The sequence below is a fragment of the Atractosteus spatula genome, chromosome 11 (genome assembly GCF_055471065.1).
Source record: "Atractosteus spatula isolate fAtrSpa1 chromosome 11, fAtrSpa1.hap1, whole genome shotgun sequence".
Taxonomy (NCBI): Eukaryota; Metazoa; Chordata; class Actinopteri; order Semionotiformes; family Lepisosteidae; genus Atractosteus; species Atractosteus spatula.
In genome coordinates, this window is record NC_142716.1 from 1,699,329 (window position 1) to 1,711,673 (window position 12,345).

At 50.4% G+C, this 12,345-nt stretch overlaps 1 protein-coding gene across 5 annotated transcripts in view; it reads right to left on the reverse strand.

Moving 5' to 3' along the window:
* The window catches only part of LOC148823284 (ecotropic viral integration site 5 protein homolog), a 69,091-nt gene that overhangs the window by 15,073 nt on the left and 41,673 nt on the right, over positions 1 to 12,345 (reverse strand). For all 5 annotated transcript variants that reach the window (XM_088927423.1, XM_088927419.1, XM_088927421.1 and 2 more), the window contains 4 exons: positions 12,091 to 12,231; positions 10,749 to 10,907; positions 9,322 to 9,468; positions 5,571 to 5,666 (listed from right to left, as the gene is read on the reverse strand). In XM_088927423.1, coding sequence (XP_088783549.1) covers positions 5,571 to 5,666; positions 9,322 to 9,468; positions 10,749 to 10,907; positions 12,091 to 12,231 — 543 coding nt within the window. The remainder of the gene's footprint in view (positions 1 to 5,570; positions 5,667 to 9,321; positions 9,469 to 10,748; positions 10,908 to 12,090; positions 12,232 to 12,345) is intronic.

The window sequence follows — 12,345 nt, forward strand, 5'->3', positions numbered from 1 at the left end:
TGCTCACATCTGGTATTACAGCAGAGAAAAAAACGGCAACAATCCTGCAGGCTTCAAAAACCCCCCAAAAATATGGTTCAAATTCCTTTTATAGGCATTCCTGTTTTTGTCCATAATATTCATGAACACAAATCCGGATGCTTCAAATCAGATTCCTTTTATGCCTCAGTTTGTTTAAAAATCTATTCTATACACACATACGCACATACAAGCGGGAAAGGTAGCTGCTGGTAGCACCTGTTCGCAGACGCGCCTGCTGCCCAACAGAGAGCTGCGGCTGGGAGAAGACCGAGAGCACCACTCTCACATTCCCCTTCTCCGCCCCCCGCAGGTTAGCACGAGCCCCCGAACGGACTGACTGTCTGGATCTGGGCGGACTCGATTCTGAAGAGCAGGGGACCCCTGGCGTCTCGGGGGGGGGGGCTGTGGAGGACACGCGCGCACCTCTGCCATCCACCAAAAAGTTCTGCGCAAACAGGTAAAACCCCACCGTGCAAGGTGCTCTTTTTGATCCGGTCCTGCTCAGGTACGCCAAGCACTGCACACAGCCTCAGCAACCTCCTCTCAGTGCCCCCTGCAGGGCACAGGCAGGCCTCCACGAGCCCCTGCTGGATGAGCTGAGGAGCTCCTGGCTCCATTCTCCTACGGATCCATTTTACTACAATCTGTGGTCTGACAAGCAGAGGTAGAGATTTCCTACTGAAAACGAAACCTTTCTCTGCAATGTGTGAAACGTGTGGTTTAGAAGTGTCCTCTAGCGAGCAAGCAGCTGACTCATTTCAGGCTTTCAAACAAGTCATGAAAATCTTGACTACATCACTTCCATTTGTGACATTTTCCAGTAACTCTAAGAAAAGCAAAAGAACTATATGAACATGGGCGGGAGGTGTTTTTTTTAACATATCAAAACCTTAACACATGCCAGTGAGCATGAATGTCCCTCAGACCAGACAGAGCAGCAGAGCTGGGCTGCTGAAGGGCGTTTATTAAAAGGAGAAGGAAGACGGCAGTGTGACCAGCAGCATCAGCAACAAAACACAGCAAATTATCACTTCATCTCTGCAGAGTAAAAGAGGATTTACAAGAGCTTAACCGAACATATCTCACAGGCTCGTCTGAAAATAGCACATTTCTGTGCAGACGGGTTTAAATGTAGAGCCGAATGCATTGTTAGAGAGGTTTCTGCATTTCTTCTGTGCATGCTATGGGATCTAATACAACATCAACCTGGCACTGCCCCAGCCTCACGAATGAGCTTAAACACTGATGGGCGCTGCCCCAGCCCTCCTAGAGTACATCAGGTTCCACATGTGGAAGAAAGGCCTGTGCAGGCTGCACTTGTGGCGCTGTGGAAGACAAGAAGGCAGGGCCTGTCCAGGCTGCGCCGTGCCCAAACCCACCCCTCCAATAAGACTCTGCGCAAGGTCAGCTCAAATACAGCTCAGACTTCTTGTGAGCTGTTGGCAGGATGTTGCAATCAGGATAACGGTTATTAAGTTCAGACTGCAGGATCCTGTCTTGACACAGGCTCCTGCTGAACGATGGCTGAGCCAGGGAGACACCCGTGAATAAGGCAGGGCAACAACCCACAGCCTTCTGCACTCAAAACCAGGCACCCCAACCACAGACCAACTCGCACCCCACACTATCTGTTTCGAGGGCACCACAAGCAGTGGGTGTGCTGCCTGATCTACAGGGCAACCTCTGGCACAGCACAGAGCTCTGTTAGGATTACCTCCTATCAAGCAACAGCTTGATTAGCAATGCCTAGCATCAGACACACACACCTGAAGAAAATGACCACGTTCGGCGGTTTTCCTCACACTTTGAGTGCTCAGTAGATGGACAGGCAGGGACTTACTTGTCACTAGAATCAAGAGGCCCCTAACCTTTCCTAATGCAGCTTTGGTGCAGCCTGCATACCACGAATCGAGGAAGGAAGGAAAAAAATAACACCGAGACAACTAGGTGTTGCTGCGAGACCGAGTTACAAAACCTCAGTCCGTACAGCTGTAGGCAGTTCTGACACAGTACAGCAGGTTTTTTTTTTACAAGACATCCTGGAATATCTGACAAAGGGCTGAGACTTTGAATCACGGAGGTCAAGATTCGCTCATGACACCTTCAAGGTGCACGTACGCACAGCAACCACTGGAAAACAAAGTCAGTCTCAATGGGTCAAAAAGCACAGAACACAGGTATTTATAGACCGTATGTAGGCAAAAAGGGTGAGTTTCAGATGTCGAAGATCTCTGCACTGCTCACTGTTAGTGCACTCCCAAAATACGCTTGCTGAACACAAAGTCAACGACTCTGAAGGCGCAGACATTTCAACTGGACGAAAAAAGACCTGAACTGCGTGATCTCTCTCCCGTCGATAAGCTCTGCTCTATACACACAGTGCACAAGCCGGCACACAGTGGAAAGTGCCCCTTAACATCCCCACCTTTCTGATCAACAGTTTCTTGTCTCTAAGCCATTGTCTCTCACATGACCTGAATATGACCTGCACCATCCTTCAGTGATTTAAATCTGTCATTTCTGTTAAATATCTAAATCAGTAGTACCGTGGGCGTACACGTATGCGTACAATTTTAAAACTAGACATCTAACGTCTCACACTTTTTTCTTGTTCTCCCCTCTACGCTGCACAAAGTTCTCGAGACGCATGATGCGACGGTGGCGTGTTGGTGCATCACCCTTGATCTTCACCCACCCCTTGGGTACAAGTGGAAAAAACAGCCCTGGGCGTGAGCCTCACCAGCTTCCTTTGAAGTGCTTCATTTCCTTCAAATCAAGACTTTCATTTCTTTGCCTCTTTCAAGATTACACCCAGGATCCTTGTATTTTACTGTAAACCGTCTGCCTCAGCGAGAATCAAGTCTAACACACGAACGGGGGAAGCAATGAGTTTTTCAACTCTTGACGGAGTGGAAAAAAAGAGCCTCTCTGCGTTCGCCTGAACGTTTCTGAACGGACTACTGTGGCTCGGTGGCACAGAGTGGAGGCCAGCTCCCCACAACCGCGGAATTAAGCTCTCCAGCAGGGAGACTGGGAATGGACCGTGAGGAGTTCCCCACCCTGCCGAGCAATGAATAAACACATCTGGGCGAAAAAACGAGAACATACCACAGCAGCACATACTTCACCATAAACTCAAAACCATACTTGGACATCTGAAACGGAAGATGCTCTACTCAGAGTTTAGTTTTGATACTTGAATAAAACATCTTATATTTAAAGATGAAGTGACCTGAATGGGTGTTTCACATACACGGCAGCAACACGCATCCTAGGTCAGAAAAACAATTCAGCTGAATGCACTTTCAGGTGATAAACATTTTATTTTGAACCGTGATTAATTGCATACCATGAAATGTATGTGAAGGTCTGGCTAGGTTTAAATAGCTAAGATATTACAGATCTGGACACATGAGAAAAATGTCCATTATTAAACTGCACTCTGGATGTTCTAATTCAATCAAAACAAACTATCAGACATTGATTAAACTTCCTGAATGGGCACTTTAATTTCAGATTAAAATCCATCCATTAGAGGGATGCCTAACCTAGCAGGCACAGGACGCATTACAGTCACACACCGATAGGGGGCACTCTAGAGATGACAGTCTGGGTAGTGTGTATCTGGACTGCTGGAGGAAAGTGTACCTCTGAAACGCAGGGAAAGTATGCAAACTCCACACAGGAGGCACTTCCTTCCAGAATTGAACCCAGGACCAAAGAGCTGTGGTGCAGCAACAATAATGAGCACCACCCCCCTCACCCCAAATCTATCAGATTAAAACTGTCTTGCAAAAAAAATACCTGCCGAGGAAAGTAAGTCAGCTTACTGTGATAGGAGAAACATGGCAGAACTAAAATTAGACTTCGGCTTCCGTGTTATGAACTCACAAGATTTCTAACCAGGTCTTTCGACTTTGTAAGAAAACGCACAGAAAACAGATAAGACAAGTCAGATAGATACGGAAGGCTAATGACTCGAAGAGGGAGGTTAATCACAAAATCAGTTATGCTTCACTCTGCCTGCACTCAAAGCAGGAACCTTTATTTTTACACTGCAGCAGTTCCTATGCACTTATCATGGGATCAGTGCCACGACTGCGATTCTGCCCCCACCCTCAGACATGTGGCCGTGGTGCAACATGGGCAGCAAAATGTCATCATGCAGAAATGACATCAGGGCTTTTTTACTGGTATTTAAAATCATTTCAGTCAAATAACGCTATTTTGTACATCACCATGGTAATGTAACCTTTTTTTCCCGTCAGGCAGCGGATCGCATCGTAGCCTCTGACAGCTTTAAGTCAGTGTCGAAGAAGAGCTGAATTGGAACTCAATTCTTCTGCCAGCGATCAAGAAACAGCGATCCGTACTTTTCTCTTTACTTGCCCGAGCGCACCAGAGGAAGACGGGTCTCATTTGACAGATTAGCACATGCCAAGTGAAGGACACACAGGAGAGTAACATGCTGGCTGGTGTTCTGAAGCACGTGGCTCAGAAACGAGTATGGCCACGGTGAGAAATGAACGGCATGTTGCAAGGTTTCTGCACCAAGGTGTGAAGAAGAAATGATTAAGCACAAACGCTGGCCTGGATACACCGCATACCCGTAGATTTAAGCACAAAAGGCGGCACTGTCCCAGTAAGGCCAGGCACATCCTGTCCAGATCCACGATATCCAAGTCTTCACACAGGGGACACAGAAACTCTTTCTGGAGGGTGTGACAGGAGAGTCCCGCCCGCAGATTTCAGATCTACCACACAGCCGGGAAAAGGCTCCGAGCCGGTGTGGGGGCTCGGTCTTTCGCAAGTGGGTGAGGTTTTTTTGTAGAAGAGGAGTCGCGCGGCCTCCAGCGAGCGTTCTGAGTTCTTGCGAAGGAGAGATAAAGGCGAGCTGCTCTTGCTATCTCATGCTGCACAGATTCCAGGGGCTGTGCCCCCATAACCTCAGACAGAGCTCGAGCTGCAGAGCCTGTACGCTCCTGACACCTGCTGCGCTCGGCGCCCTGGGGTCTTATCAGGGCCTCCCAGCAGTGCTGGGCCAGCAACTCCCTCCTGTGGTGACCAGGAAGTGCAGCTGCAAGATAAGAGCGTGCGGGTTTGTTTTGCTTTACAACTTCACTTTTTTTTTTCTGCTCTGCAACCACCAAGGGAAACGCACAGCAGCAGCAAACACATCTCCTGCAGTCAAACGCTTTCTGACGGGATCTCTTTAAACTGAAAAAAGAGTCCGTACCGTGGGTTAAGCAGCATGGAAAACAGATATTTATAGTCGTAGTGCTGTGTAGACAAAAAGTCACTAGAAAGGGGGTTGAAGGGTCAGCTTCAGAGTGCTTCACAGATGTCGAAGAGGTGCTGATCTCCTCACTGCCCGCGGGGACACACAGAACAAACAGAACGAACACACCCACACGCACACGCACGAGCATCGCTTCCTTGCTCATCTATTCCCAACCCACACATCACCCCCCCCCCCGGGCACGGGCCCGGCGAGACGCGGCACGGGGCAGAGCGAGCGAGCGAGGGAGCGAGCGTCTCGCGGCCCCTACCTGGATCTCCAGCTCGGCGATCTGCTGCTGCAGCTCCGCCATGGCGGCGATGTTGTCTGCCTCCCGCAGCCGCACGGCCATCACCTCCTCTTTATTCTGGAAGCAGAAACGGGCCGTGAGCTGGGAAAGCTCGGCGCTTGAACCCATGGCCCGGCCCGGCCCACGGGGCGCCGCAGCCCTGCCCCGGTATAGATGTTACCAGCACGAGACGGAACAAAGTTCCCGTTTAGCCATCAGCGCGAGTGAACAAGCAGGCTACAAGCACACGTGGGCGAGTTCGAGATGGTGATTCCCAACCTAAATGAAACAGGAGCACAGTAACAGTAACACAAGCTCGTGCGCTGCGGCCTCTTGTCTCCCCTGGTACAGACTTCTTCTTCGGCTCTCTGGATTACTTCCATTCTGAATATTTTAAACTGCCATTTGGAAAAGTCCCCGACCTCTCCTGGAGTAAATCACAACGCTGCTCCTGCAGCTGCGACCGAATCTGAGAAGAGGGTTCAGCTCGGCCTCGTGGATGTAACTCGGAAACTTTAGACGGGACAAAAAAAGCAAGAAAAAAACAACAACAACAACAACAACAACAACAACAACAAGCATTGCAGTTTTCTGCTGGCGTAGTCTGAGCCCAGAGACGCGGGTCTTGACCCCGGTGATCGGCGTGTGATAAAGACAATTCAGAAGGGTTCTGTAAGCATCCATCACTAACAAGCTTAACCAAGACTAAGTCAAGCACACTCACGTTTTCATGGACTCTTTACATGCAAATCCAGGAGGCTACGGAGTCATCAAGCAGGAGAACAGCTGAAAGTGTGTGCTGTCAAATTCAACTGAGCCAGGTCTAACATCGGGAATAATATTCCTCACATCAATCAAAAATACATATCACACGTATCAATACAGATCAAGTTCATTTTATTCAAATCACAGCTACAGGACTTCGTCACTGGAAACGTCACTGGAAACATCAAAAGTCTCAGAAAACAACCTAAAAGGATAAAAGGCTTTAATCCAAAATAACTTGGCTCACAAGCTCCATGAGAACGTTTTTTTCCCATTTTCTACGTATTCCAGCTCATAAAAAAGTACATGAAAAAACAGAATGGGGTAAACACTAAACAAATGGTGTTGAAATGCTTCAGCTTGTGATAATGATCAAGCAACATAAAGCAACACTTCAACAGACGATTTTCAAACTTCCATTAAAATTCACAAGCGAGTTAGTGTAGGATAGCACTGAAACACCAGGTTAAAGGAAAAAAAATGATTCCTTGCTAAGGATCAAGTGATCAGAAGTATGCAACATTGGAATTACCAAAACACTGGATTTTATTTTGTTTTAAAACTTCATCAAAAGAACATCTAAAACTATCTGAAACTAATTTTGGTTAAAAAAAAAGTTTATTCAGCTCACTGCTAGTCCAGATGGCATGAATACTGAAACGCAAAGAACTGTTTCTGAATAGAGGCAGGCCTGACGACTTCAACAGGATCGAGGTCTTCTGTCTTATTAGCTGCTGTTTCACTCGCCGAACGCTACCCACTGAACGGAAAAACCCAGAAACACTTGGGATCGCGCAAGCTAGCTGTGCTCTAACCTCCCAACCCACAAGGCAGGACACGATGGAGTCCTCACACAGCCACAGCCAGCCTCAGACGCCCCATGAGCGTGAGCTGGGGGACTTGGAGAACACTAAATGAATCCACCGAGCTCACCAGCCAGGGCAGGAGCAAGGCTTGTAAATGACACAAACAAAACACAGAACAGAGTCGGCCCTTCAGTCCCGTACAGCTGTTTTGGCAGCTTGTCCCCCCAGGGGGGCTCTGGTCTGGGGGGATTCACAGAGCCCCCCGGGGGAGTTCCTGCACCCCCGGCCTGCCCTTTCGCTACAGAAAGTCTCCTTCACTCTCCGACCAGAATCTCCCCTCAGCTGCACGTCGATCATCCCCCGACCGCTGCCGACAGCAGAGATGATTCATCTGTCCGTTCCGCACTGAGAGCTGCCAAACTCCTGCTGCTCGGTCAGACAGTTTTCAATCCGCTGTCTATCTGACGCATTCCCTGAAGCTCTTCCTATATACTGCACCAAAGCAGCCATCAGTATCAGTTCCTGTAGAATGAACTAACCTTGACAGATCTCGGGAGTTTAGGGCAGCTGGGATTGGATCATCTGATCTGGGAAATGATCTCAGGATTTACTGTGCAATTAAATACTTGTTAATTAACCAACAGTCGGCTTTCCTGCACGGGGTCATTAATGGTCACTGACACTGTTCTGGACTTTTGGATTCACAGGTGAAATACAAGGCCCCTGCTAACACAGAGGTGGAGGTGACATGTTTACCTTAAAAAAAAGACACCTCGTTGCTCAACCAGCAGTGCAGATATTGCTTCATCCCCTCAAGAGTTGAAGGACCTCAAGCTGGCCTGGGTTTTGCCGAGGACAGTTAGACAACATCTACTGAGACCATTACCGAGCAGTTGTTATCTCTTCAAACGTCAATGGCAAAACTCTCACCACAGCAGAAAGCAGAAGAGCCTGGTTCCTGTTAAGACTGGGCTTTTGGGTATTAGGGGAATGATCTACTGATATGGCCCTGTTTGGGAAACTCGCAGCTTTTGCAATGACAAAATACAAATCATCCTAGCCCCTCGGCAGTCAAGCACATTCAGTAGAATTTTTAGTGCTCAGATTACTTTGCTTGAAGTGTCTGTGCAAGAGGTTATCTGGGTGTCACATCAAGCACCATGCTCACTGCACAGTCTGCACTGCCTGCGCCTTCTTCCAAGAGCCTGGTCTGTGGATTCGGACAGGCTGGTACCAGGACTGACAAATAAGAAGCGCGTTCTCAGGAATATTCCAGTACTTCAAAGATGAGCCAAGGCCACTGGAAATAACAGGAGCTGCGTTTTGGTGCTTTATAAAAGGAGAGCAGTGCTGTAAGGTTTCCTGCAGTTTCGTGCAGCCGTTCCTTCCACACAACAGCGCTCTTTCTAAGGCCGACCAGACTTTGAGGAGCATTCTGGGGAAAGCGCTGTTGAAAGGGAAATGTGTATCGTAAACAGCAGTCAGGAGAGTGATGAAAAACACAACAGACTGGGTGGTCCGGGACGAGGTGTTTAAATACAATGCACCAACGCCCTACAGGAAGTCAACCTGAGCTCATTGAAAGTACTCGGGGGAGATGGGGTTGCTTACAACTCACATGCGATAAGCTTGTTTCCACCTGTTCACTTCAAGCCCCACCACGCGTGTGTAGGGCCTTGCTCCTGTCACTCTGGAACCATGCTCAGCAGCCGCCGACGCTCAGATGAGCGCTGGCTCTAGGCTGAAGGCAGCGGGGGGGGGCGGGGGTCACACACTCAGCCTAGGGGAGGCTCCCCAGAGTGAACTCTCCATCCTCCCACGATTGGAAAGAGGGGCGCTGGTGACCCCAGGCCCATCCTGGAAGCCCGTGGCCACAGGTTGGGACTGCAGTCAGCGCTACTCACCTGCTACCCTCGCAAGTACCCTGACTATTAATCCACATTGACAAAGTAATAAAAGATAACAAAATATCGGTCTAGAAGTCCTTTAAGCCCTCTTTAGAAGGCTGTCAGGAAGACGGATGAATTCATGTGAAGAATCAGTTTGTGAAAGCAGCGTGAACCGATTTGTGCTGACCAGCTAGGAAGCCAGGACTGGAGCTGGTCCTTCAGCACGGCGCAGCACGGCGCGGAGTGTGGCGTGTGGCACGTGGTGGAGCTTACTTTGCACTCGGTCTCGGCCTGCTTCCTCCTGAGCTCCTGGAGCTGCGCCAGGAGGCCCTTGTTCTGGGTGCCCAGGAGCTGCACTCTCTCCCTCAGGCTCCTCAGCTCCTGCTCCGCTCGGCGCAGATGGTTGCAGCTGATCTGATTCTGCAGACGCAAAGAAACAAGACTCCGCAAAAAGGAAGAGATAAGAAGGGAGTTCACTATCATACCTCACACAAACACTTCACACACCCTTGCTGGCCTGGTCAGGGGTGACTGGCGTGGCTCGTGCGCGTTTTCCACAGAGCAGTGGAACAGCCGCTGAGCGCTCCCAGATTCCTGCGTGGGGACCCACAGCACGTTTCACCCCGACGATACGTTTCAGAGCTCCAGGCCAGCTCCGAGTCTGCCATCTCCTCTGCAAGCCGCACTGTTCGCTCCATCAGCAGTGCCTGCTCAACTGCACGAGCCTTGGGGTCCACCCTCGAGCTCTGGGCCTCCTCCTGGTTTCCATGGCGAGCTGCAAGTGTGGGACTCCCCCCGGTGGGACTCCGGTCCCCTACAGGGGGAGTCCCACAGCAGCTGGCTGGTCCCCAAATGTAGAACTGGAGCATATCGAGGAATAGCTCCTTGCTCAAGATACAGCAGCAGTGATTTGAACCCAGGGCCCAAAACTCTCCTCTACTGGGCTCCCCAGAACGTTGTCACAAAAATCAAGCGGGAATATTTCAAGGCCTTTCTAACCAAACACATCATCCGCAAACTAGGCATTCTGAAGGACCACTCGGCATTCTCATCTCTTTAAAATGTCTGTTTCAGGAATAAAAAGATTTCTGTGTACCTAATCTATCTGCGTGCTATATCATAAAATAACACGTTTTATAGTTTAAGACCTTTGTCTATACAACTATCCCTGATTCAGTGCTTGTTTGCGTCTAAAGCTAATTAAAAAGTGAAAGTAAAGCGAATCTTAGATATTTCTAAACCCATGAACTTTCATTAGCAGATGATCAATCAGGAGTCCGAACGTGACATCACCCATTTCACAACAGAGCTCCACTGCCCTCTGCTGCCTGGTCTCTAGTATTACAAGCCCACCTCAAGAAAGCAAACTGCATTCTCCGGCAGACAAGTCAGCTGATTACTTCTGAAAGCGATATCTTTAGCAGCATGCAAAACAATTTAAAAGACAATACATTCTGTGGTGCACTAGACACAGGTGAAAAAAATAACATAAAACAATATGAAATCATGTGAGAGTGGGTCAGCATTACTTGAACGCTGTTAGGATCTGTACATAGGGCACTAATTGGCTTTGATTCCAAGAAGGCATGGCTAAGTCTGCATTTGAGTGTCTGAGACTCCATTATAAGCTCACAGCTCGGGGAAAATGAACCCGTCCCAGCAGCTGCTCCTGGTTCGGAGAGCCGAACGCCCTTGCCCACCTGCGTCTCCAGCTCCATCATCCTCTGCCTCGTCTCCTTCAGCTCCGCCTGGGACTCGGCCTCTCGCAGGCGCGCGCTCATGAGCTCCTCCTGCAGCTCGTTCAGGGCGTTCTTCCTGGGGCTGTCCCGCCACCGGCCCGCCGTCCGCGCCAGGTGCCTCTGCAACACAGGCCGCCTGCCTTCAGCAACGGCAGCACCGACGCGAGCCGCGCGGGGCCGGAGCCGCCCCCTGACCCTTCAGAGGGAGGGTCCTCCCCCACGCGCCTTCAACACATTTTAATAAGCATCTCGTGGGGAACCAGAAGCCGGCGGCTCCAGGTCCAGGCAGCGGACTCCCTCCACAGCAGGACTGCTGGGCCGGGTGGCTGCGATCCGCACACCGCACGCGCGAGGTGCCAGAGGGAGACGACTCCACTGTCGAGGGCAGCACAGTGTTGGGATTTATATGAACCTGCACCTGAACAACCTGGCAAAATGAAGTTCACACGGGCTTATGCGTCACATCAGCAAGCTCGAACATCGCCAGCAGCTGGTATTTTCCACTGAGCGTGCCCGTGGGCGGGCCATCGCAGGAGGCAGACGGCTTATTTGTAGGCATCATTGTAACGATCCCCCTGCTTTTCCTCTGAAACCTGTTACTCTGCTGGGGGAAGCTTCTTGCCTGCTCTGCATTGGGGACTTTGAAGACAAGGACACCCAAATGTGAAAGACCTTTTCCTTTTTTTATCACTTGGGAGAAATTCTGAACAACCTGTTTTCAGAATTTAACCGGCTTTGCTAGCCACTAATGTCTGCAGTTGTTGTCCATGATTTAGCATCAGACAATGCCCTCCATCTCAAAGCCCGTCTAACCAAAGCGTGACAAACCAAAGCAGAGCTGAACAAAGGCCACGGACTTCGGAGGTGTCCTGCACGTACTGTAACTGAAAGAGATTTTTTTTTCCCCATTTTGAAACTTGGTGCAAGAATGTTTCGCTTGCACAGCTTCATACTGTAAACATCCCGCTGGTGTTGCAGCGCATGGGTAGGCTGCTCCTTCCTCCTTCTCCCTGCGTTTCTCACCCTGTCTCCCTCTCCCTCCTCGTGTTTCTCACCCTGTCTCCCGCTCCCTCCTCGTGTTTCTCACCCTGTCTCCCTCTCCCTCCTCGTGTTTCTCACCCTGTCTCCCTCTCCCTCCTTGTGTTTCTCACCCTGTCTCCCTCTCCCTCCTCGTGTTTCTCACCCTGTCTCCCTCTCCCTCTCTCCTCCAGCCCAGTTTTCTGCTGGAAAGCTGCCCCTGGAGTTGCGGCCGGAGCAGCCCGCAGGGACAGGAGGGGCTGCCGGTCGTGTGAAGGCTGCTTACCTGCCAGTGCTCTTCCAGGTCCTTCACCTGCTGCCGCAGCTCCTTCAGGCCCGTCAGCGCCTCGGCCTCCCTCAGCTTCACCGCGATCAGCTCCTCCTGGAGCTGCACCACGTTGCTCTCGTCCGGGAGGGAGTTGTTTCTCTGCGGCAGGCAGCAGACATGAAGCGGCCGTCAGAGGACAGTGACACCCGGCCCTCGCCCGCGACGCAAGCCTGACCGGCCGAGCGGCCGCAGCGATGTCAGCCAGCGTTCGAT